Source organism: Nicotiana sylvestris, chromosome 11 (genome assembly GCF_000393655.2).
Source record: "Nicotiana sylvestris chromosome 11, ASM39365v2, whole genome shotgun sequence".
Lineage (NCBI taxonomy): Eukaryota > Viridiplantae > Streptophyta > Magnoliopsida > Solanales > Solanaceae > Nicotiana > Nicotiana sylvestris.
The window spans coordinates 23095863-23123608 of record NC_091067.1 but is presented as its reverse complement, the minus strand read 5'-3'; the positions used below and the strand labels follow the sequence as shown (position 1 = coordinate 23123608).

Here is a 27746-nt window from a genome sequence, read left to right as displayed (position 1 = left end):
TGAACTCAATGATTCAATGCCTATTATATAATTATAGTCAATCAATCAATCAATTTACAGCAGTTCCATTTAATACAAAAGAATTGATCTTGTAATCTGGCTAGCTTTCAAAGGACGTGCATTAAGACACAAACTTCTAAACAGAACAATTGTTCATCACAGTGGTATGAAATTGAGTGGTAGTATACATGTCAAAAAACATCTCCCACCAGGTTAAAAGCGTCGTCACCAATTCAGTCAGGGTTGACCCACAAAGAACTGCAGATTACTTTCTCTATTGGATAAGTGTGACAGGCCAAATATTTTCAAACTGATACCAAACTGTAGTTCCGGTAAAGCTCTTGGCGCATAAATGTCTCGAGGTTTAGACTCAAATGTATGGTTAGGGGGAAAGGAAGCTTGTCTCAGTGACTCGGATTGTTGAGCCAGAGATCTTAAGACGCACTGCAAAAGGTCTGCCAGCCAAGTTTTTCTCAGTCAGAGAAAGGTTGGGAGTCCATACAAAGATGGACTAGCTTTCTCTGGTATTGCCCATAGTATTCACCGACTGCAGTGACATCTTCACTTTCTGGGTTCAGTCCCAGCAAGTTAACCAACTTATCTGAAGATCTCAATTCATCATCCAAGCTTGATAGATATTCACTATGGATTTCCCGGCAAGCAAGTATAAACATGGCTGCTGTATCTGGTTGTTGTGCCCCACGAAGAGCAGCCAATGCCTCTGGCAATGCACCAGCAGCAACATACAAGATAAGTGCCCTGCATTGAGTAATTTCTAAATCAGAAAACCATCGATTTTCTGGAAAATATCAGATGAAGAGATGATGATACCTCCAAATGTTGTGTTCAGAATGAAGAACATGCTGAGCCCACCTTAGCAAAACCCTGCAGGACAAAAATTTTAAGTTCTCCATATTTGACAAGTATACTACTAATCATATCCACGTTCTCTTTGATCAAAGATGGGCATTAACCTTGCATAATCAGTTCCTTTTAGATGTGTTGCTGCTAATGTTGCAGCATCAGTCCAGCATCCAGCATCTTGTAACTGCCAAACAGATAGAACGTGAAATTAGCCAAAACATAGAGAAATATGAATGTGGCCTATCACTTGGAGTTGCAAACTCTGCATGCTAATGTAAGGCATAATTCTCAGACAATAAATTAGCGAGAGGAAGACAAAATCGTAGCAACTACAGAGGATGCCCCTCTTGGAAGACTACAAAGATGAAAACACAACCCAGCTATGGGTGCATTTAGTACAAACAAAAGTATTTTTGAGGGAAAATGTTTATGTGGAAATATTTTACCTTGGAAAAACATTTTCTGGTGTTTAGTAGGGTATAAGTGCGAATTGGCACATGTTAAATTTAAAAGTGTTAGATAGTTTTGATGCTAGTGTTTTGGTGATATCTTTAAGTATTAAGGGTTGATAATAATGTTTTTCAAATGAAAATTTTAGCAATACGGTTCACGAGTTGGTTGAAGCAAGTGACGTTTTCCCAAAAGCAAGGGAAGTCATTTCCCCATTTTGGTGAAAAACACTTTTCTTGAAGAAAACGTTTACCATAAGGATGAAACAGTTTTGGTCCATGAGTTATTGCTTTATTCTAATTTTGTTCTTTGTATTATTAGCCTAAGTGCATTTGACCTTTAAATAAATCAAATGGGTAACTTTTGTCCCTAAATGGATTGAGTCTAATGCACTTTAATGTTTCCCAAGGGTAATTCTAGATTTTGGAATGGATTGTTGAATTCTAAACTTGCTTCTTCCCAGCACCTATAAATTCGTAAAGGGACGTTATCTCTAGATATGATCTGACAATAACTAGGATCTCTTGAAGACATTGAACCTTCACGAAGAGATTATAACCAGTAATTTCCAGGCATGCTATAGTTTCTAATCATCTAAATGCCTCCAATTTCATCACAATGCCCAGTCAGATAGGAGAAATAAAATAGAGAACTGCAGTTTCATTCTTATCAAAAAATGATCCTGCTTCCCTTCCAATCCGCAGTAGTAACTCGATAAGAAATTGTCTTGTGGAGTCTTTCAATGAGTTTTCTGTTCTATCCATCATCCCTGTCATGTTCAACCCAAAACTTCATAACCAGCATCTTCCCATAATTGACAGAAGACTGCAAAGACCTCAACACTGTCCCCTCGCCAAATATCCTCACGCAGGAGCAAATTAATCCAACGACGCTCGCCAAAAAAAAAAAGAACTAAAATTCCACATCGATGAAATCTCCTATGTGCAGAATCTCATTCAAGGTCGTTGGTTCAGCTTACTTCAGATAATGTTCGATTGAATGTCATTGAACTTGTAACTAGCATTGGTTCTTACATAACTCGTCTATCTTTATCCTCCTTATCACCATCACTAACAGCATCCTTCTTAGCAGCAAATTTTTTGCTCGCAATTCCATCACGGGATTTGGGAAATTTTTCATTGTCGGATAAGCACATTGCTCCAGTCTATGAGATGGAAAAAATACCATATATATGTGTGTGTGTGTGTGTGTGTGTGTGTGTGTATCATATACCAAGCTAGTCGCAATTTTCAACATGCAGAAATCAGCCTGAAGCAACGTAGAACCTTACAAAAATAGTGAATAGTTCCACCAAGTAGGAAAGACAAATAAATAGGACAAGATGATATAAGATCTAATCATGCACTCAAGCTCAATCTGCAACAAGTCATACATCTAGCTCATTGTAGTTCAACAAACTTAAGGCATATAACTTCAGCATCAGTCAATTAATGTTCAAGGAAACATCAATATCACTAACAAAGGAGTATATATAGCGATCACTACCTGAGAACAAGCTTCTTGATACCTGCCAACAGCACAAAGGAGATGTGTTCCAGACAAGGACCGGTCTGTTCTCACCATATTGGCAGCAACAACCTACACAAGCATCACAACAAGGTAATTTAACAAGGATGGCAATGTTAAAGAAAAAGAAGGAATTTATCTGAAAAACGTAAAATGAAATATTGAAAGGAAGAAGCACCTTCACGGCTAGCTCAAGTAAAGACGTTGATACAGCTGAAGAAAGGGCAACGGCACGCAATGCATTTGCATAGAAATAAGAGCTCTCTGGAGGTGTGGAGAGCAGTAAACTAACTGCAGCCTCTAGGTTCCCAATCGATACTAATCTGGTAATCAGAAACAAAACCGTCAAACCAAACTGTTGTTTATTCAACAGGTCAAGTTCAAATGACAGTCACCTAATAAATTCCTTGGAAAGACCAGAAGTTAATTGCCATAGATGAAAATCTTCATTCTTGACTCCTTTAAATGTTCTGTTGTTCCTAAAGAGAGCAACAAATGATATTGGTTTTATTGCTTCACTAGTTTCAAGGACTGGTGAGATTTCCTGGAATATTTGCAATAATAGATTCGTGAAATTGTTTCGTGTTTAAGAAACGATAAATACATATTTGCCCCCCACCCCCACTTGTGCCGAAATCCCTTTGACACACCCATCCTTCAAAATTTTCCCACACTAAACCTTTCACCAACCGCGTCTAATACACACCACTTTGGTGTTTGACCACTTTCTCCAAACAAGTGTATGTCACACACCAATGACGTCGTGACACGTGTCATTAAATTTAAAAAAAATAAAATTACAATTACACCCATCTTCCCACCACCATGGCTGAATGAATATTGCAGGGGAGAGAGGCGGGAGGGGTCAAATATGTATTAAGCCTTAAAGAAAACACTTGATGTATGCCATCTTCTTCACACACACACACCCGGCATTTAAATCATCTATTCCTCAACTTACAGATTGGACGATATATAAGTTGAAACTGAACTAGTTCAACCCTGTCAACCTCATAGACCAACAATCTTGCCTTGCTGGCATAAAGATACAAAATAGACCAGTTATATAGAGGACACTCACTCGTGAACACGGTTTTGAATTGCCTCTTCTCCTTCCAGCTTTTCATGCCAAGGAATCTGCTCATTAGCACGCTCCCACAACTCTTGTTGTTCAAAGGCCATCAGCTGAAGTTGACCGTTGCCCTGCCAGAGAGAAGCCATTCGATCAATACAATATCCTGGGACTGGGAGTAGAACTAAAGGCACCTAAGTTCCTTTCTTTTTTGACAAGCCACTAAAGGCACCAAACTTAAAAGATGAAAACCATTCCTTCGAAATTTGAGTGCAGACACATAGTTAAACAGTCAAACTTGCAGATTATCTGTTTTATGAATATTCAGCATTAAAACTAACCAAAGCATTATTTTTTCCCGTTCCAGGCCCTGACTTTCCCTTTGATGATATCCTATTTAACATAGATGCTTCATCAAGTTCTGAAGTTGAAGCTGATTGAGGGGCTCTTGTTGGAGACTTGTTAGTCAATCTATTCATCCAGTAGTTTAGAGCTCGCGGTAATTGCAGCCAGAAAAGAGCTTCCATGGGTTCACCAAATATAGCAGCAGCGAAGGCAAACCTTACTGCAGAACCTTTATCCACTAGACCAGCATACAGTCTAACCGTCTCATCATTAAGTATGCACCCTTGAGTAACAGACATTGAAACATGTCAAATACTTCACCAAGTGTATTGTCTTTTATGCAATGTTGGGTGTAAATGCTGGTCGACAATATATTCTACAACATAATATGGATTACACAAAAATTACACCTTCTCTACGATAAGGTTCCAGTACTTTGAGAAGCATCTCAGGCACTACAGAGTCACCAATACGGGGTGATTCAATCATGTGATTACGAAGATCTCCAGCTGTTGGAGTTCCAGGAACTTGGTAGTTCGTGTCATCTGAGGTTGTACTCCATGTATTAAACCATGATGGCTTCACACCTAACTGTAAGATGGTACGTAATGCCTGCAGTAGAAGAAATCCACTTAAATATGAAATATTTGTTTACCGAAAATAAAGCCACAGGATTTGTTGCATGCCAACAAAAAAGACCTAAAATTGTACTAATTTAACAACCTTAACCCAAATAGTTGATTTTGACAAGTCAAATGGACTTCAAGTCTAACTCAATCCTAAAAGCCAGCTTTTCAGGTGAGGATTCCCAAAGATCATGTTAGCGGAAACGTAAAAGAAAGAACACAAGATTTAACGTGGTTCGGATCAAAATAATCCTACGTCCACCAGAGAACAGTTGCCTTTTTAATATTAACAAAGGAAGGGGAGAGTTCCCAATTACACTTAAGAGAATTTCTCTCTTAACTCTCTACTCACTACAATGTATTGTATTATTTTTGGGATGGTTTCTACAAATGAAGGAGTGCATCTATTTATAGAGGTAAAGACCTCCTCTTGATGTCATTGGTGACATCAAACTACCTCCTCTTGATGTCATGGGTGACATCAAAGGAGGAAGCTTCCTCCTAGCATCCACACCAACTCTTTCCACCAACTCTTCCAATTGGCATGCCATTGTTGACTAAACATAAACCAACACCTTCAATCTCCACCTTGGTTTGCGTTTCGAGCGTGCGTGTGAACAACTCTGGCCAAAACTTCTAAGCTTACTGGGCAACCCCATTGTAAGAAACAAGAAGAATCAAACCATTGTTGAACATACCACCTCCACCTAACAACTGTTCCCTTCGGAGTTGCATAAGTTGATGCACACCCCCGCCAAGTCCTTGCAGTGTGCAAACTTAGTGAGTGGAACTACCTTGGTCAACATGTCTGCAGCATTATCGTATGTGATAACCTTCACGACCTTGATAGTTCCCTCTTCAACAACATCTCGAATAAAATGAAATCTGACATCAATGTGTTTAGTGCGCTCATGAAATCTCTGATTTTTCATTAGATGAATAGCACTCTGACTATCACATCTAAGAGTTGATTCCAGCTGAACCAAACTCAATTCCGCTACTAAACCTTTCAACCAGATAGCTTCCTTCACCGCCTCCGCTGCTGCCATGTATTCTGCTTCTGTCGTAGACAAAGCGGCAATCGACTGCAGAGTCGACTTCCAACTAACGGCACTGCCAACGAGGGTAAAGATGTATCCAGTTGTGGACCTTCTTCTGTCAAGATCTCCTGCATAGTCAGAATCTACATAACCGAGAATTGAAATACCTCCACCACTTTTTCGAAAGGTCAGACCAACACCAGAAGCTCCTTTGAGATATCTCAATATCCACTTGACAGCTTCCCAATGCCTCTTTCCTGGGCTGGACATGTATCTACTTACCACACTTACAGATTGAGCAATATCTGGACGTGTGCATACCATAGCATACATAATGCTACCAACTGCACTGGCATAAGGAATCTTTGACATATGCTCCACCTCATCCTCGGACTGAGGCATTTGTAACTCTGAAAGTTTAAAATGAGGAGCTAATGGTGTACTTACAGGCTTGCACGTATGCATATTGAATCTCTTGAGAACCCTTTCAATATACCTCTTCTGAGAAAGATGTACAACACCGTCTTCTCTTGAAATCTCCATACCAAGGATTTTCTTTGCAGCTCCTAAATCCTTCATGTCAAATTCCTTACTCAACAGTTTCTTCAAAGCATTTATCTCTGTAATGTTGTTAGCAGCAATAAGCATATCATCAACATACAACAGTAAATAAATCATTGAGTTACCAGACATCTTCTTGTGATACACACAGCTATCAAATGCACTCCTTGAGAATTCATGTGTAGTCATGAATGCATCAAACCTCTTGTACCACTGTCTAGGGGATTGCTTCAAACCATACAAAGACTTCTTTAGTTGGCATACGTGATCTTCTTTTCCCTCAGCTAGGAAACCTTCAGGCTGATCCATATAGATTGTCTCTTCTAGATCACCGTGTAAGAAAGCAGTTTTGACATCAAGCTGTTGAAGCTCCAAGTCAAATTGGGCAACCAATGCTAGTAGCACGCGAATTGAGCTATGCTTCACGACTGGAGAGAAAATCTCATTGTAGTCAATTCCCTCCTTCTGACTGAATCCTTTTGCAACCAATCTCGCCTTGAACCTAGCATCTTCCACTTCAGGAATTCCCTCTTTCTTTCGGTAGACCCACTTGCATCCAACTGTCCTCTTCCCCTTTTGTCTTTTCACTAAGACCCATGTCTGATTCTTGCGAAGAGACTCCATCTCTTCAGTCATGGCTAACCGCCATTGTACAGCATCCTTGCAAGAAGTTGCTTCAATATACGAGGAGGGCTCCAGATCCTTAATCTCTTCTTGTGCAGCTACGAACGCATATGCAATCAAGTTTGCTTGATCTATAAGGCGTTCCGGTTCTCGTGTCTGCCTCTTCTCCCTCCCCTTTGCAATTGTGTATGGTTCATTGACAGCAAGTTCTTCAAGGTCTACATCTTCTGACTCATCTTTAACCTGAGTCTCTTGATCCTTTTCCTTGGCAAGCTCCACCGGAAGCTCCACCTGCTCGTCGTTCTTGTTTCCTGAAAACTCCACGGAAACTTTACGGGGATCAAGTATAGAGGATTCATCAAAGGTGACATCTCTACTAACTATAAATTTGAGTAAAGACAAACACCAAAGTTTGTACCCTTTTACTCCATCCACATACCCTACGAATATGGCCTTCTTAGCCCTTGGTTCAAGCTTTCCTTCATTAACGTGATAATAAGCTGGACACCCAAATACTCGTAAGTATGAATAGTTAGAGGGTTCACCTGACCATACCTCATTCGGAGTCTTAAAGTCAATTGTCGATGCTGGAGATCGATTGACAATATGAGCAGCAGTGTGAACTGCTTCAGCCCAAAATACTTTGGACATTTTGGCTTGTAGGAGCATACAACGAGCCTTTTCAAGAAGAGTTCTGTTCATTCTCTCGGCAACTCCATTCTGCTGTGGGGTATGCCTGACAGTCCTATGTCTTGAGATCCCATGAACCTTGCAGAATTCATTAAACTCTTCATTGCAAAACTCCAAGCCATTGTCTGTGCGAAGATACTTGATTTTCCGCTCCATTTGATTTTCAACCAAAATCTTCCACTCTTTAAATGCTTCAAAAGCATCACTTTTTGCCTTCAAAAAATACACCCAAACCTTTCGTGAGAAATCATCAATAAAAATGAGAAGATACCTCTTTCCGCCCTTCGATGGAAGTTTAGAAGGACCCCATAAATCTGAATGGATGTAGTCTAGCACTCCTCTTGTCTTGTGTTTGCCAGTGCTGAAGCTGACCTTCTTCTGCTTCCCTAGAACGCAGTGCTCACAGAAGTCAAGCGTGCTGATCTTCTCACCTTCCAAAAGTTTACGATTGCTCAACATCTCCAGTCCACGTGCGCTCATATGACCCAGTCTCATGTGCCATAGTCTTGCCTTGTCATCATTAGATAACTGCACTGTAGATGCATTTGCAGAGCCAACAATGGTGCTTCCGGCCAATGTGTAAAGGCCGTTCTCCAGCTTGCCTTTCAGCATGACTAAAGAACCTTTAGTCACCTTCATAGTTCCTGCTTCGCTCATGTACCTGTAGCCTTGTTCATCCAGAGTACCCAAGGAGATCAAATTCTTCTTCAGATCAGGAACATGACGGACTTGTGTAATAGTCCTCACGATTCCATCATGGCAGCGAACCCGAACTGAGCCAATGCCAACTATTGCACAAGTTGCATTATTGCCCATTACTACGGTTCCTCCACTTTTCTCGTAGCTGCTAAACCAGTCTTTTCGGAACGTCATATGCAGAGTACAAGCAGAGTCTAACACCCATTTGTTTTCATAACTACTATTATTATTACACGATGTTGTTAGTACATAATCATTATCAAAATTATGTACCTGTTCAACTGTAGATGCACTCGCCTTTTCCTTGGACTTTGACATTGGGCAATCTCGTTCAAAGTGCCCCTTCTTGCCACAACCCCAACACTCTGTATTCTTCTTGTTCACACGAGACTTTGATCTGTGCTTTGATTTGGTCTTTCCCTGTTGGCTAGTCCGGCCTCTTACAAAGAGGCCACTTGCCTGGTCATCTCTATCTCCTTCAATGTGCCTCCGCACATCACTAGAGTTAAGTGCCTGCCGCACTTGCTCAAGCTTGATAGGCTCCTTGCTATACATCATTGAATTCTCAATATCACGATATCCTGAAGTCAATGAAAATAGCAAAGCACATGCAAGCGTCTCCTCCTCCTTTTTAATTCCTGCAATCTGTAAGTCCATGACAAGTTTATTGAACGCATCTAAATGATCTTGTAACGAAGTACCTGACCCCATCTTAAATGTGTGAAGACGCCGTTGTAACAACATCCTTGTTGTCACTGATCGGTCTTGGTATAGCCCTTCTAGCTTTTCCCATAACTGTTTGGCCGTCTCTTCGGTACCCGTACTCACTTCACAAAGCACGTTAGGTGCAAGGGATAGTTGGATTGCACTCAATGCATCCCCTTCAATCTTCTCCTTGTCGGGAGCTGATATATCCTTAGGATACTTTCCGTCAATAGCATGGATTGAACATTCCCTCTGCAGTAACGCCATCATCTGGATCTTCCAGATATTGAAGTTGTTGCGTCCACTGAATCTATCAATTTCAAACTTCATGGAACTCATCTTTGCTTGTTATTCCTCCTTGGATCGTTAAAGAATCATGTTGCTCTGATACCAATTGTTAGCGGAAACGTAAAAGAAAGAACACAAGATTTAACGTGGTTCGGATCAAAATAATCCTACGTCCACCAGAGAACAGTTGCCTTTTTAATATTAACAAAGGAAGGGGAGAGTTCCCAATTACACTTAAGAGAATTTCTCTCTTAACTCTCTACTCACTACAATGTATTGTATTATTTTTGGGATGGTTTCTACAAATGAAGGAGTGCATCTATTTATAGAGGTAAAAACCTCCTCTTGATGTCATTGGTGACATCAAACTACCTCCTCTTGATGTCATGGGTGACATCAAAGGAGGAAGCTTCCTCCTAACATCCACACCAACTCTTTCCACCAACTCTTCCAATTGGCATGCCATTGTTGACTAAACATAAACCAACACTTTCAGATCATATAAGTAGAAACCCGCTCATTACCTCAACCACCATGGGGAACCAAAAATCTGGGCACGCCAAGACTGGACTTTCAAGGCGTGAATAGCGTAACGTAGGGGCCAACATTGGACAACACAACAGTGGAGATCAGTCTGACTGTGATACAATGATTAAAAAGAAATGGACGTTCGGCCTAACTCAATCTCACAAGCTAGCTCATGAGGTGAGGATTCTCCAAGACCATATAAGGAGGCAACAACTTCCCCCAACCAATGCTGGACACTTAACAAATCTAAAAAAATTCTCAATAAAGCAATCCTAACTATGTTAGTTTAGCATGCTTTGTGGGAAAAAGTGAAAGCAAAGTTACCAGGGCATGTGGCGTGGGTAGTAATATGGGAGAACATAAAGGCATTGGTCGAAATCTTTCTTTGAGTGGTCGAGCTTGGGGACCATGGACCATTTTATTGTCACTTCTGCATAAGCCAAGAAACAGTTTTACAAAGATACGTAAGTTCAGGAACCAGGAACTCTGTAAAATAAATCTATCTAGAATAGACAAAAGTTTGAAATATAACAAAAATGAGATATTATTTTGGGTAATTGGAGAATGCAAAAGAAATTGCATCAAGTTAGTATTTAAATTCATACTGCAAACATCAATGTTCTGCCTCCAAGAGTAGAAATTGCACAATATCAGACAACCACAGGATTCACTTAAGTAGTTCTCCCTGTGTGTTATACGGACTAGCATTCCTTGGTTTTCAAGACTAACGCGGGGTACTCTACCAGTTTCTGGAAGTTTATTACAGTAACAGGATTCTCTAAAATGTACCGGGTAATGACTGCAATTCAAAGAAACTAAAACTAATTTCCCTCAAAGAACCAAATGTGACACTATGAGAGAACCAAATAATTAAAATTAAGGAAGCTTCTTGAAAAGGACCAGTATAAAACAAATTGAAACAGCAACACAGAGTAAAATAACCAATCAAATCATGATCAACTCGTCCTAACTCCTAAGCACGACTGCGAACTTTGGGAAAAAGAGGCAGAAACCGAGATAAGGGATTCTTCTGGAAATTCCAGACAAGCAATTACTATTTTTATGAAGGCTCCAGGCGAGCATTTACTTTATCTGTGAGACTGTGACTATGCATCTAGGAGGACAAGAAGTTTGATTAACCAACACTGCAATTATTCCAGAATCTAGAATGGGCAACCGGCTTCCTTCTGCAGCAGGTTGGTACATTTCAATTTTAACTGAAAAATGTTATTTTTAACCCGGGAGAACAGATAAAACAGATAATGAAACAGAATAGTAAGCTTGTTTAAACATACATATTGACTTCAACAAGGCGAAAGCTGCTATCAGCTCCAGCAATACATAACACCAGTGGATCATTCTTATCTGATCGCAAAGGCAACCAATCGAGTTCCAACACAAGAGTTCCAGGAAATTGAGGTTGTAAAAGTGAATTGGCTAATGGATCGGGCGAGTCCTGCAAATGAGAAAAGCGATATAGCTTAGAAGCAATTAGAACCGTGTGCCATACTTTTAGATAACCTTTGAACAGACAATCCTTGAGACTTTTGTCGAAACCCATGCAAAGAACTTGAGAGGGGTAATGGAAAGTTCAGTCATTCAGGTTTTATGGATCTAAATAAGATACAACTACAGATAAGGAATCACCCCATGAAATGAAGCAGCAATGGGATTTCTGATACTACTGGTTATACTCTTAATCAGCAAAACAAAAGGATAGCAACTCAGCTATCATTATGCATCTCATTATCTGCATTTCTAAGATGGGGAAACCTATACAAATTCAAATGTCTCAACTTCCATATAAAAGGAGGACAGAAGCGCACAAAATATTGAGGCACATTCAAAGAAATCAACAAGGGGAATTTCTCACTTACCAAATCAAACACCGAGAATGTGTTATCATAAAACAAAACGGCAATACGCCCACGGCTACGATCTCCAGGAACAACTGGTGAGAACTTGATTCTGCGGATCCCTTCCCTATGAGTATTAAATGAAGACGACTGTCCAGTAGTAACATCCCACCAACGTATGTTTCCTGACCTGTCTCCCATAACCTGCAGAACGGATGCATAACTGCCAACCTTGCTACAAATAAGCAACCAGACAGCAAGTGACATTTAATGTAAAAAGAACACATGGCATACCACATGAGGCAGCCGATAGGCCATTGCCGTCACCAATCCCTCAGATGAAACAAATGAAGATGAAGGCCACTTTGGTCTGGAAAATGATGATAACATTTTGTGAGGTACAATCGTACAGCTGATAGCAAAACCAAGACACTGAAAGAGGTAAAGCAATCCGATTCTCTCTCTCTCTCACCCCCACCCCCCACCCCTCCAACCCCCACCCCAAAAAAAAATTGACCTACACTTCTCTTTTAGATTGTCCCAGGAGCTTGACATCTTTACTTATCATTGAACCTACCAAAAATCGATAATATTTTATACTATTTCAATCTTCATGCTATATCTTTCAAACATTTAGTCATTTTTTTTCTTCTGGGGTACATTTCTACTACTTAAGAAAAAGTTTCTACAAAATATAATAAATGATAGTAATGTATTTCAAGCACTTTCCTCTGAATTTACTAGGAGGTCAACTAGGGTCACTTTTACCAGATGAGGGAGCCTAAGGGGTGATGCCAGAAGAAAAAGAGCCTTCTATTCTTTAGAAATTAAAGAATATTAAATGAGCAAGTCAAAAATAAAACTATTTATGCCAAAAATAGAAAATGAAATAGAACAAATCTACCAGCCAGGTTAGTGTAGAGATCTGGCAATAAATTTATAACAATCACGATATGCAAATCGATGCTTTGTGCACTGGGCTGCCGCGATATGCAAATGGAACCATATAAAATTAACATAGTACTTTTTCACTAGAAGTATTTTAATTTTCTTCAGTTCCTCATACTTAATTTAACCAAGATCATTCATGGGAAATACTAAATTTAATGGACATCATACATCAAAATAGACCTGAACAATCAGTTTTGGCGTTGGCTGTGCTATTGAGTATTACTCCTATTTTTACAACTTTCTTTTGCTGCCTCACTTCACCCATTTGTTTTTCTAGTCAAACAATAATTTAAAAAAATTATCCTAATTAACAATGAGGAGAATCCTTCTACAGTGGGAACTAAGGCAACTTCTTGGAGAGATTTACAATGTGATTTGACAGCGGTCTCCAATGTAATCTGCTATCTTCTAACCCCCTTTCACCTGAGGACTTACTTTTCCTACAACTCCAGCATTTTCCTTTTCTTATTATAAATTTTCATGCATAAAATAGAGACCACTGATAATCAAATATCTTGCACTCACTGCAACAGATACCTCATAAAAGAAGATCAGAGATTTGCATTACAATTGAACAAACGTAATGAGGTACTATTCTTTGTTACCAAGTCATAATAAAGATTCAACCCGGAGCTCAGAATTCAAGAAAGACCATAGGTACACCATAATTGTGTAATCAATTGCATTGGTTGCTAATAGGCCACAGGGATACACATTAAATTCCTGTTATATAATCAGCCTGTCACAGCATATAGGTCACGTTCAGAACTGTCCATTCAGCAACTGCGTCACTGGTTAAGCAGATTACAAAGTCTCTGTATACGACTATAGTTGATCGGCAAAAACCTTTGCAATAGGTTTAAAAGTAGAAACAAGAAAAAGATTTAATGAGCTTCTGCCCGACTTGAAAGAAAAATAAATACACAGACAGAACATAGAAGGGCCAAAGGAAGTTAATCTAAAGGTCCGCTCTTTGGCCAAATTAAGACTGATTCATAATTTTGACAAGAGGGGTTGCTCTGATGGTAAGCAACCTCCACTTCCCACCAAGAGTTGTGAGTTCGAGTCTCCCCAAGAGCAAGGTGGGAAGTTCTTGGAGGGAAGGATGCCGGGGGTCTATTTGGAAACAACCTCTCTACCCCAGAATAGGGGTAAGGTCTGCGTACACACTACCCTCCCCAGACCCCACTAAGTGGGATTATACTGGGTTGTTGTTGTTGTTGTCATAATTTTGAATCAGAGTTATATCTAAATATTCATTTTCTGCCATGGCTATAACTATCAAAAGCCAATTGTTCTTCCATTTCTTTAGACCGTGCTTTTAAATACACTCCCTACCACCCCACAAAATTTGATTGGATGTAATAGTCCTCAGTAAAATGAAATCAGAACGGAAATATTTGTAACTAATTCTACAAGACCATAGGATGAAAATCGACTTAGAGAGTTAGCCCACCAAATATTAACTAATTGACGATCGTTGTTTTATAAACATTAGAAGAAAATACCTGAAGTCACGGATCCTTCGACCATGAACCTCGAAAACACCAAGTGCACCATTGACTAGTGCAAAAGAGAAACTTTCTGAAAATTCATCTTGAGATCCATCTGTCCCAGCTCCTTCTGCAGTCAAAATTTACTCTGAGTATTAGCATTCACAGGAAAACAACAGATCGTAAAAGAAATCATTTTTTAAGTCAGATAAAGAAATACAAATTTAAGTAATGCGTGAAAAATCAAGTAAACTGAGCTCACTAGCATCTGCTGCTGCTGCTGCTTTTGTCGGGGAGGATGTCTCTGTTGATGGTACAGCAGGACGATCTTTAGGCAATGGCCGTGGTACTGTTGGAAGAGTCCATTCTAGCACAGTGAACGGGAGAGCTAGTGATCTAAGCTGCATTGAAAAATATAATACAATAAACGCTGGAAAGTAAAGAATAAAGAATGCAATGGCAAAGTAAGACCGACCAGGCAGATAAAAAGATGTAATATTTCTAATTATGCTTCAATTATACCTGTGAAATAACTCTCTAACAATAAACAAGGAAACATCAGGCAAGCGGGAATAATACTCAGCCTTTTCAGAAGTAGTGGTGACACTAGCTTAGCTACGAGCATATGATCAAAGGTATCATCTTCATAAGGTAGTTGACAATCCAGTTCAGAGCCAAATCAACTTGTATAATAAGTTTTTGCAAGTAACTTAGTCCGTTCAGATAAAGAAGCAGCACATGATTGATAAGGAACTGAAACTGAATCGCATGGTAAAAACAACAACAACTAAGCCTCAATCACAAACAAAGTTGGGGTCTACGATATGAATCCTCACTTCTTTCTGTAAGCTCAAATCCTGAACAGCCAAGCGTTCAAATCCACGTTTCAAAATCTAATATAAGCGTGCGTTTTTTCCAAGGGAGTATCTTTTCAAAAGCCTAACTGCCTAAGTGAAAAGAATGTCTGGAGCAGAAGTGGCAGAATCTGATCTTTTCATAGCCTATCTGGAGATTAGCTTCCTAAAGCTTTTCTTTGTCACAAATTTATTGGAATGCAGTAACAACTGATTTTGGCTGTTACAGTTAATTCCAGTGCATGTACACTGCTGTTCGTCCTCTCCCTAGGGGTTCTCGGCAGTTAATCGATGTAACCTGATAAATTCTACTTTCATGGAAGGAAGTTATCTTGGACCTACAATCTCTTGGAATCCATGCAAACTTAGTGCATAATAATAATAGAGCACAATGGAAGAAAAAATCCATAGAGGCAACATCAATTAGTTGTGATTAATGTTTAGTTCACTAGGAGTCTTTTAGCTGGCTAGAGATTTGTACAATAGTAGAAAATGTAGAGAGCTTCTAGCGCTAGAGAACCTAAATCTTCAGATATCGGATTGCTACTGGTCTAAATAGGCCAGAGTGACATGATCAGTGTGAATTCATATTGCCAATCACAACTTGCTTCGGATTGAGGCGTCGTTGTTGTTTATCTTTGCTGTAAACAACAACTAGATGGTTGATCATTCTGGTAAAATTGGTCTGGAGAAGATACAATCACCCACGAAGTCCTACATCCTAAAATCAACCAAGCAATCCTGAAAGGTCCTTTATTACTGGAGTCTCAGATAATCAAATCATTTCTTAATCTAGAAAAACGTTCTTTTAGTTTCAAGTAAAGTTTAGCCATGCAAGATTTTCTCACAGAGAAAAGGATGGAAAGCAAACTCATTTATCTTTTTCCGGGGAAGTAACTAGCATGTAAAGTTATGGCCTAGCAGTAAATGAAGATAGAGCAAACCTTGGAGATCAAGGGTCCAAATCCCAACAGAGACTGAGACAAAAAAAATTACTAGGTGATCTCTTCTCATCTTTCTAAGCCTTGGTGGTAGAGTTACCCGATACCTGTGCTGCTGGGAGGTAGAAAGTACCTGGAGGAATAGTTGAGGTGCGCTCATGCTAATCCAAACACCACCGTCATCAAAAGAAAAGGTGGGGAAGTAACTACATTTCACTGTGAGCACCTTCAGAGCACTTAGAATCCACAGTCAAATCAAAAGCTACACCTCAATCTCATTAACTAGGTCAACTTACAAACCACAATACTTTCATTTTTTTAAAGGGATCCATAATACCTTCATCAATTCAAAAAATGCTATCTCAAGATCCAAAAAGTAATTGCATCAACCTCGAAACATACTTTACTCGACATCAATCATGGAGAGAACAAGGGAAAAAACATATTTACCATGATTGGTGTCTTAGTCATAGCCCAAACTTCTACTGGTGCATCACGAAACAAAATCAAAAGGTACCTACATAATAGAAAACCATTTTTACCCTTAAAAGATTAGGGAACATCAAAGACTTTTATCAGCTCAATGAGAGATATGATAATGACATACAGCAAGATGTGGAACAAAGAGAATACACATGGTGAGTCACTCAAAGTATTTTGGAACAAAGTAAATCATTAACTAGAAGCAATCACTCATATCACAGGTATGTTGAGAGCAAAGAGGAATTCAGTACCCATTCGCTATATAATCTAACTAGCATCAGACAAGAGTTTCCTCAAAATTCCCTGTCCCAAGCAGTTATGCTGTGCTTAAAAAAGATTACTCATGTCTTCAATGCTCCAGATGGGTTTAGGAATGGAAGAAGAGGGTCAGTCATGGGGCAATCCTGGAAAACAACCTCCCCAACTCCCGACTCCAATTTTTTTCTTTACAAACAATGCAAAGGAGTTACCAATCAGAAAACAATGCAAAGGAAGTGATGTATGGGCAGAAAGCTGTTATTTGAGTAAAAGAAACAAATAAAGACAAAGAAAAGAGTGAATTATGCATTAAAACAATTTGAAGTGCATCAGCAGTGGAGGAAAAAAAAACTTTGTGGGAAGGAGAAAGAGACTCACTTATTAGTCTCTCTACATTTCTTTTCCAGAAATTGTTTTTTATTTTATAATTAAGAAAAAAAAAATCCATGCTTCATAAGTTAATAACACTAATGTCCTTACATTAATGAGGTGGCAGATGCATCCATGATATACTGAGATCCCATGACACATAAAATGGGTGCCACATTGTCTTTTCTAATGTCAATAGAATGTTCAATTGTCTTTTCTAATGTCAATAGAATGTTCAATTGTCTTTTCTAATGTCAAATAAAATGTTCACAATAGCAACCATAAAAATCTAATCTCAAAAATCATGAAAACACTCTGGAGCTTGACCAACTAAAATTTCAAGATTTCCCATTCCCTAGCGCGTGCAGGCCTCTTATAAATGAAACGGTATAATCCTTCAGCAAAGCCTAACCACTCCTGGTCATAAAGAGAAAACATCTAGCTAATATTACTGCATCCGGGAAACAAAAGCAATTCATCTTTTCATGCACACAACATTTACAGGATGACAAATGCACCTGCCAGAAGATGAGGCCCTTAAAGCTCTAATAGGTGCTCGCTCTGGCTTCTGTAGAACTCGAAATGGTCGATTGAGTCCACTTCGAAGACATGTCACAACAAGCCTATTGATGTAGCCACCTGCTTTTTCTGTACCCTGAAGTCCAAATTGAAGAATCCATGAGAGGACGTTCTTTTTTTTAAAATATATAAACTAATGAATCTCCCTGTGCTTCACGGGGTTGCAAAAGATACTGAAATCTTAACATAACCAAAAACGAAAAAGGGTTTTCCAAAAATTAAAAAAATATCTTTAATTTTTAAAGATAATCTAAACATACAAGTTTATAAATTCAACGCGAAGGTAATTTGCAAAGCATAAAATTTCAAATATTAAACCAAAAAGTCGAGTCAAAACATAATTGTAAGTGAAAATAAAAAGAAGTAGCCACAACAGCACAACATCACAACAACAAAAAGCCAAAGGCAAAAGTGTTGAAACAGCTCTTGCATTAAAAAAGAAAATGTTTTCACAACAATTGAACTACAAATAAGAATTAAACAAAATTAGCCCATAAAATAATACACTACAAAATTTTAGCAATTTGGGTAGGTGGATGTCGATATCAACCTTACTCTCAACCAAATACGTATTGCAAATATTTGTGTGTGTAACAATTGCCTTGGATATAATAACAACCACCCAGTATGATCTCACAAGTGGGGTCTGGGGAGGGTAGTGTCAGACCTTACCCCTATCCTGTAGGTTAGAGAGGTTGTTTCCGGTAGACCCTCGACACAAGAAGATGAAAAGAGACAATAGAACAGTATCAGCAACAGAGGCCAAAAAGATAGTACCATCGATATAAGGATCAGAAAAATAAATTGGAAAAAGCAATCCAAGAATCAGAATGATCAATAACAATGGCAAGGTACTAGGAAACCGGAGCGCAAAAATAGTATGAACACAACACGTACCACTAGCATACGAAAACAAAGCACTAACATACTAGCCGTACACCCAGTACGGAGTGGACAAACACTCAACTACCTAAGTACCTACAACTCTAATGCTCAACCTCCACACCTTCCTATCAAGGGCCATGTCCTCAATGCTGGAGTCGCGTCATGTCCTGCCTAATCACCTTGCCCCAATAATTCTTAGACCGCCCTCTACCTCTTCTCATGTCCGCCAAGGCCAACCGCTCGCACCTCCTAACCGGGACATCTAGGCTTCTCCCCTGCACGTGACTGAACCATCTAAGGCTCACTTCCCGCATCTTGTCTTCCAAGGGAGCTACGCACCTTCGCCCGAATATCTTCATTTCTAATCTTATCCAACCTTGTGCACCCGCACATCCATCTCAACATCCTTGTGGCCAACACTCTAACCCATACAACATGGCTGGTCTAACCACCGCTCCATAGAACTTAACTTTAAGTTCTGGTGGCACCTTCTTATCACATAAGACGCTAGATGTTAACCTCCATTTCATCCACCCTGCCCCCTATAAGACATGTGACATCTTCGTCGATCTCCCCATTCCCCTGGATAACTAACCCAAGATACATGAAACTTCCTCTCATGGGGATGACTCGTGAATCAAGCCTCACGTCCATATCCGCTTCCCTTGTCACATTGCTGAACTTGCACTCCAAGTACTCTATTTTAGTTCTACTCAACTTGAAACCTTTATACTCAAGGGTCTGTCTCCAAACCTCCAATCTCTTGTCAACACTGTCTCGCGTCTCATCAATCAGAACTATATCATCAGCAAATAACATACGTCATGCATCCATCGCCAGTGCAAATAGGAACGGCCTGAGCGCAGAACAATTTGACAAATTTAAAAAAGCATTCCTCACATTTTGATACAACAAAATCCAAACAATTTAAAGGCAAAAAAGACTTTTAGGTCAGCCTCAAGGTTTTGTTCTAGTGGTAAGAGTATGTGTGTCAGGCGCACCTCACGGGTTTGAACTTTACCACAAACAAAAGATTGGTATTTAAGTAAGAGGGGTAGAGAAGTGGTCCCTTTATCTACCGAGTTTCGAACCGTGCGCTCGTGGATTTCTCAATCATCAAAAAAGAGCTCTTAGGTTAGCACTCAGCATTTGATTTTCAGAATATAAAATTAACCTATATATTTTCCTCGTAGCACTTTTGAACTAAGTATAGACATATAATTTTTACCGTTCATTCCCTTCTCAATTGTATACTTTAATGTATTCAAATATCTCCGTAAAAAAGAGTTACTTCTAAGATCTTTAGTCGTCAAATTCAAACATGTTCATACTAAGTTGTATTTACTATCGATGTTTCCTTTTGTTTTGCAAAAGAAAAAAAAAAGATGTTGTTTCTTTTAATTACATAAATCAGTCTTTATTCTATGGATATTTAGTTATATGTTTATTTCTCATTCAATTAATTCTTCGATTTTTCAAGATGAGTTATAAGTTTACTTTCCATATTTTTCTCCTATTTCAACACATAACTTAACCGTATATAAAGATAAAATATAATAAAATAAAAAAGAAGCACAAAACACATAACTTAACCTGTAATTGACAGGGTTGCCATCTTCTCCATCTTTTTCTTTAAATTTATTTTTCTTGCTTTTGGCTTTTTTTTTCCTTTTTCTCTTTCTTTCTTTATTTTCTTCATCTTCCCAACCCATTTTTCACCCTTCTTCTGCTAAAAAATGTTATCTCCTCCCTACTTTTTAAGTTATTTTATACTTTTCTTCCCCCATTATCTCTCAAACAACACACTAAATATTTACTTATGTCGAAAATTTTCTATAAAATCCTTAAATTTGAAATTACTCCTATAACTTTTCATACCGGTACACATTCATGTGGAAATTTATTTTGTAATTAAAACTTTGTGTAAGGACCTCAAATAGGAGAAAAAGGGGATTACATAGGAGAAATATAATTGAAAGATAGAGAAAGGCAACAATTTGGGAGAATAGATCTATAAGAAAGCTGACCTAAGAGAGGTGCCGTGTCACTTCTCTATTAAATGGGAGAAAGGGGAAAAGGGGAAAATCTGAGAAAATAGATAAACAAGAATCCTGTCCTAGGAAACGTGTCATGATACCTCTACATAGACCAGGATTATATAGATATATAGATGATTAGTTGTGATGACAGTATATGCAAACGGAAATAAAAAATGCAATCGAATGTTCCTCAGAGATAGAAATGCTAAGGAAGCACTCAACAGGAAGTGTAGAAGATGCAAACATAAAGTTTTATCCTTGGAAATAGTGAATTTTCCGTTGTACATGTTTGTCACCTCACACCTGTGAGTACGAGAAAGAAACCAGCCGGGAATTGCCAAGCCACCTTAATCCCCTGACGACACTGTTATGGACTGCAAAGCTAACTGTGACAGCGTTGGCAGAGACATCAATCACATCTATCGTACCACTTTGAGTTCCCACAGCAACCAGTGGAACAGCCACAGCTGGAGAGTTTCCTCCACCTTCATAATTGTAAGCTATTTAGTGGCAAAAGCAGCAGCACTACCTCGTCCAAAATCTTGATAAATGTTATATTAATACAAACAAAAGTAGCAGTCCACAAATATACTTACGTCCCAAAGTAGCAGTCAAAGAAGGGGAAGGTACGGCTAGCATAGTCACCGCTGAAGAAAGAAGATGAAGCTGTCCCACTAGACTAATCTGCAATCATAAACTGACCTTCAGCGATAGGGAGAAAAGCTTAAATTCTACGACAAAAGAAGAAACTAGTTTATCAATCATTTATCTAACAGCCCATGAACATGCTTCATTTTATTTCCTGTCAGCCGATGAAAGGAGACCCTCCATCCCAGCAAGAATGACCAGAATGAATATTTTCTCCACTGTTGTGCAGGTATAAAATAAAAAAGTATACCTTGTAAAACCTATCACTCAACTGTAAAAGAACAAGGAATAGAACCAACTCTTTTGGTTGACAAGGAAGCCCAACCAAAAGCTCACACAACTCAAGTTACTGGGATATCAAGTCTTGAATTGTACATTACTGTTGTGTATACCTATAAATAGGTTGCTTCAGTTTAACCGTTGCACGCAATCAATAAGTCCAATATAATTATTATTTGTATGTTGCATGCACCTTTACATGAGAGAAAAAGATTGGGGGACGTTAAAATACCACCTTTAGCGACATTCTGCCTACTATTTATTTGCTCCACTCCATTGGCTCAAATTAAGAGGGAGTTTGGATTGGCTTTTAAGCTGGTCAAACCAGCTTTTAAGCTCTTTTTAGCTTTTTTAAGTGTTTTGGCAATGCTGAAAAGTACTTAAAATAAGTTAACAAGTCCTTAAAAAAGCCAAAAGCTATAAGCTGGCCAATCCCAACTTACGGCTTTTTGGCCTTTAAGCTATAATTTCAACAATAGCCTCAAACAAAGCCCTAATGCATCCTTCTTTTCAGTTCCTATATCATCGTTACTTCTCCATTGCTTCCATTGCTGGCTCCTCCTCTTCCTTTCATCCCCATTAATGTCTTCCTTCTCTCCATTACAGCGGTTGGATTCCTTTTGCAGGAATTTTACATAAAATACTTCTGGCCAGAGGAGCATGAAGTTATTGAGAGCACGACGTCCAACACTTTGTTCTGTAAAAGACTGCAACCAGCAAAACTGCGGGAGCTAAATTGGTAAAAGCATTATTTGCTGATCACCATCCACGTGTCGATTCAAAATACAGAAGCAAGGGAGATTCTCGGATTATCTTGTGAAGGATTTTGTACCTAAGTTGCTCGAACTCGTGCTGATGTCCAATATGGGTGTGCTCTAGAGGCGGATCCTTCATGATCTACATTTTAAGATTCCGGGCTACGGATCCAAGTGCGGATACGGGTGCAGGGATTCAGCTAAAAATAATTCAAATCTAACAATAAAGTTATAAAAATATGTCTAAATTATGAGACATTATGTTGGGAAACTTACAAGGTATTCCGAGAAGGAGAAAATATAGATGAAGACCCTAGCTTTTGTTTTTATTTCAATAATCATTGTATTTGTCCCTAATTTCTCCATCGATTTTGGTCAAAGCATCCAAAAATCGATTAACCAGATCCGGTACGAATCCACACCCACACCCATGTCGTATCAACACGGGTGCGGCACCGAAAATGAAAAGTCCGAGCAACTTAGATTTGTAAAGGAAACTTAAGGGCTTTACATTGTCGAACGTGCCTAGCAATGAAACATTATTTTTTCACATTTAAAAGTTAAAGGTAACTTATATTTATAAAATTATCTTATATATCAAGTTCAAATTGAAGTGAAATGAAATATAAATTATTCTATATATGAATCAATTTAGAATTAAAAACCCTGTAGTAATCAGCTCCTTTATAGAGTTAACAAACTTGAGGTTATTTTAGTCATTTGAACGGAAAAAATGCTTACCATCACTTGTTTACTAAACACGCCAATAGCTTTTTTTCAACTTCAGCACTTCCAACACATGAGTGCTTGTTTACAAAACTAGCTCCAGCACTTAAAAAGTCCTTTGTGCTTAAGAGCCACATTTTTACCACTAATCCAAATGGGCTCTAGATCTTGCCTTTGATGAGAAAGCATTAATACAGGTTACTCCTCCATCCTCTCAATCATGGTAATGGAGACATTTTTGTTGCTTGTGGTCATGAACATAGATGAAGGAAACAAAGAACTGAAAAATTTACAATATCTCGTCAAGACGCTCTGATGATAAATCAAATCTTTTCCGAGCACAAGCAGGCCAAGTGCTTCATTGATAATAATACAAGTATCAGAGGACACTGGCAGCAACAAAAGTGAGATTACAAGTAACCCCTGAATGCCACTCTATAAAACTCCCTCAATTCAAATATAAGCTGGAAAATGTTGTACATGAATAACGGCTTTTGCCTTTTAAGCTGGCACTTTCATGCTGTATACTCACAAGAACTTTTTTCTTTGTCCTTTCTTTAATTAAGATAGAACAGAATGGAACCTTCTCTAACTTATACCCGTTTCTGAAGCCTGAATAATCCGCAGAATCCCTTATTTAGTTTTATCTGCTTCTTCTTTCTATGTCTAGTTTTCTTTCTTTTGTTGTTTACCAATATATAAATTTTTGTGTATATGGATTGGGGGAGGGAGGATCTAAAACTAGTCATGTCAACAATATCTATTTTATACCCAAGTTATGCCGGTGAATGCCGTTAATCTATTGTTCATAATTTTGTGAGTACTCTGCCATTACAATCCAACATGATATTCAACATCGTTTTATGACCAAAGTTACGCATGTTCAACCAACCTTGAAGGACACTTCATCCTGGCTTGTAGGGGATTTTGACAGACTGATCCTGCTGCTAGAATTAGTCCCAGAATTGTGAACAATGGGAATCTCTGAAGGTACAGTTTTACAGGCGTCTACAACAATATCTGGATTTGTCATGTCCTTCTGAACATCTAGAGATCCTTCCGCAGTCAGGAGCCATTTCCATACTTTCCCATCATCAGAAATGGAGATCAAACGAGTCTTAGATAAAACAAGAGATTCATCACAAAAATCAAATGGATTATCAAAATCCACATCAACTGAATGATGTGCATCTGAATATAGCTTGCCAATATTTTGAAGGGCGGCATCCGAATGGGAGATAACAGCTGCAAGAATTGAGGGGGAGGGAACAGATGTGCCAATTGAGGGCATCAGCTCTTCCATCGCACACATTGTGTGCACTTGCTCTCCGCTGTGACAATATGCAGATTATTATCCTTTGAACTCCCATGAATACAGGAATTTGGCAATTATTATGCAAGGAGATAAAAACAGGAATATCAGAGTTTCAAGTCACAGTCATGAAGAAACAAGTACAAAGAAAAATTTTCCAAGAGTAAGGAAAAACTAACCAGTAGACTAATAAAAAAGAGCATTGCATATGAGTGCTCGCAGGAGTTGGTGAATTCAGTTTAAAAACAAAGTTTATCTGGCTACCACAAAAGCAAATAGCCCCTGAGTTAAGTCATGGATATCTCTAAGAAACACCACAATCCGTACTACATGCAATGCCATGATACCTACAAATCAACCCAATTATGAATTTCTTGAACCTAAACTTCATCAGCTTGCAAAGTTAGTCCAAGAATATTAAGGTTGGACTAAGAATTCCCTGTTCTATGATGCTTGTAACTCAATTAATATCAGTTAACTAAACCTCCATTCAGAACTAGTTGAGATCGACTATATGAATTCCATGTCCATTTTATCCGGGCTCAATTTATTTTAATATTAAATAATCTTTCTTAAGGCAACTTAGGTGTTCTCTATAGTTAGAGGTAGGGGTGGTAAACGGTCGGGTCGGATATGGGCGGATAAAAACAAGTAATACAGAAACGGATAAATTATCCGACCCGACCCATATTTAATATGGCTTCTTGAATATGATGTTACCATTATCAAAAAAATATATGGCTTCTTGAATATGATCACTTTTGGAAGAATTCCTAGTCTCTCAAACTTGAGGAAACCCCAATTGAGGCTTTACAAATGTAAAAGTTAAACCCATTAGTTATCCATTGGTTATCCATTTTCTAGATGGATAATATGGTTCTTATCCATATTTGACCCGCTTTTAAAAAGTTCATTAACCAACCCATTTTTTAATGGATAATATAGGTGGATAACTGTTTTCTTTTATCCATTTTGCCACCACAGAAGTTCTCCAAATCTCACACTTCCACACATAGAATTACAAGTCTCTAACTAGATTAAAATGATTCTAGCTAATACCTAGCAAACTCTGAACTCACTGTAAGTTTAACAACAATGAGAAGTTGTTTTATCACCTATATAGCCTTTATTTGCATTATGATAATATGATTTGTTCTTAGCAAAGTCAACATTGATTAGAAAATACAGATCTTTGGGACAATTACCCTTGGCATGATTTTAGTTCTACCTCGTCCTTCTTTTAGCATCTCCAATCATCATAGTACAAAGTAATGGACTCGATGCATTTGGAGGTCTATGTGGAACATGTTTAAACCATCCATGCATCTTTTCTAATTTTATCTCCTCTATGAAGTACTTCCACCCTCTGTTAGGAGCTCATAAATCAAGATAAATTCATTTTTTTTTTGTTCTCTTTGGTTATACAACTAAAACACCAAAAATAATCCTACTTTATCTCGCATGAAACAATAGGGAAAGCAAATGAATGTCCGTGGATGCAAATCAATAGTGAATAGCACAACCTTTGTGAATTGAAGTATTTGCACATCTTATTTTTGCCTCTCATCGAAAAACTACAACTATAACTTTCTAAATTTGTCGCAGGAAACAGTAGTTCAGCACAGGGGCAAATGCAAAAGTCAATATAGTCGACTATTTAGTCAATCACTAGCATAGCAATAACTGATCCTAAATCATAATCGAAGAGTGAAGGCAATTCATAGTTGGAAGTTAAATGCTCCTACAAGCATAGTCAATACCCCCAAAATAAGTTAAAAATCACACGTCAATCACGTAAAGCTACTCGGGGAAAAAATCACGTAAATCTACAGCAATCAGCCACAACAATGTTGAACTCATGCCAAGTACTAAAGTTTCAACCAAGTACTTACTCTTTCCGCCGCCAAGTACTGATCTTTCCATCAAGATGAGCACAGTACAAAACCTCAATATTCGAGTCGGGCAACACCTCAAGAAACTTCCCACATCCCCGGGGCAGTCCAGCGGAGAACAATGCCGTCTCATACTGCAGATCAAACACCACCAACTCCCTCGGAAATACCACGAACATCAAGTGCCTCCAGTGCGGCGAAAATGCGAATTTCGCCATGTATGTTGGAAATGTAGCCGACACCGGAGCTCCATTACCACCTCCGGTAGCAGATGAAGATGAATCTCTCTCTAGCTTCAGCAATTCAGAAGCGTCCGTACGAATCTGAAGCTCCTTTAACACGACATCATTCTCCGTATCCCCTAACGCAGTTACTGAAAGCAAAAATCCTTTAAGCCCTAGGGCACAAAAATGGCGGGAATCAAACGGATCACGACGGAGACACGAGAAATATTCCGGCGACGCGTCGTATTTGAAGAAACAACGACCAGTAGAAGTATTATAAAGAGAAAGCAAACTCGGTCCGCAGAGAGCAGCTAGGATCCAGGAATCCGGTCCAGTTTGAACCCAACAGAGATCCTGAATCCCTAATTTAGAACCGGAACCCGAACCGGTATCGAAGAAAACAGTGGGTGATTTAGACCGGAAATCGAGTAAACAAATTCGGCCTTGACGATCACCGACAGCGAGGAGGAGGTGATGTTGAGGAATGTCGATGAGATGCGGGAGAGGCTGTGGGGACCACTTAACGGAGGTGATGAAAGGAGAAAGGGAGGAAGTGGAGGTGGTAGGGGGTGGGAGAGGAATAGTGGTGACGAGTTGCATGGAATGAGTTTCGACGACTGAAACAGAGCTGCCGGAGGAATAAGCGAAGAGGCCGGCGGGAGAAATGTCGGCGGATCCGCCATTGGAACGGGATGGTGGGCCCGGTAACATACAGTCCCATGACTCATTGGGTGGTCTTTGAATTTGTATCGACATGTTCTATTAGCATATGAGATCTGTTTGGTTCAAAGTTCAGTGTCCGAACTCAGAGCTGAGATTTGGGAATTGAAAGAAAGTTCAGTAAGGACTGAAGAAGATGGCCATGGACATGGTAGCACGTTGAACAGTCAAATTGTAAAGTGAATTTGATGAATAAAATAAGGAATTTTTACCTCCTATTTTAAATAAATATCCTTTTAAAAAATTATATTCTACAGTTATCTTCTTCTGATTTTTATAGCCAAATATCTATTTATGGTTACCTCTTACCCTTAAGCCATAAAATACGCTTGTATTATTTTTCTCTCTCATTCTTTCAGATTTTTCTCCACACTCTCTCTCAACTCCAGTCTTTCTCCATGAAATTTCTCTTGTTTTAACGAATTAGATCGCATGGCCTACTTCGGATACCAGCTTCAGATCT

The 27746-nt window shown here is 38.8% G+C and overlaps 1 protein-coding gene across 1 annotated transcript; it reads right to left on the bottom strand.

Moving 5' to 3' along the window:
• Positions 1-27459, bottom strand: LOC104214771 (uncharacterized). Its single transcript, XM_070162890.1, has 20 exons — positions 26340-27459; positions 24028-24466; positions 21324-21411; positions 21031-21212; positions 17743-17879; positions 16565-16631; positions 14582-14720; positions 14335-14449; positions 12170-12245; positions 11897-12079; positions 11315-11475; positions 10344-10449; positions 4669-4870; positions 4255-4541; positions 3923-4044; positions 3020-3164; positions 2821-2913; positions 975-1048; positions 832-885; positions 1-759 (listed from the first exon to the last, which is right to left on the bottom strand). Exons 1-20 carry the CDS (start codon positions 27317-27319, stop codon positions 474-476), a joined length of 3936 nt encoding a protein of 1311 aa, XP_070018991.1. The 5' UTR covers positions 27320-27459; the 3' UTR covers positions 1-473.
• Between the last annotated feature and the right edge of the window lie 287 nt (positions 27460-27746).

Bases quoted from the DNA above. Each gene is read 5' to 3' on its own strand.
- LOC104214771 (XM_070162890.1), bottom strand. From the start codon at position 27,319: ATGTCGATACAAATTCAAAGACCACCCAATGAGTCATGGGACTGTATG. The intron at 21,213-21,323 runs GTAAGTATATTT...ACAATTATGAAG, and splicing joins TTTGACTGCTACTTTGGGAC to GTGGAGGAAACTCTCCAGCT. The intron at 2,914-3,019 runs GTGCTTCTTCCT...ATGCTTGTGTAG, and splicing joins TACTTGAGCTAGCCGTGAAG to GTTGTTGCTGCCAATATGGT.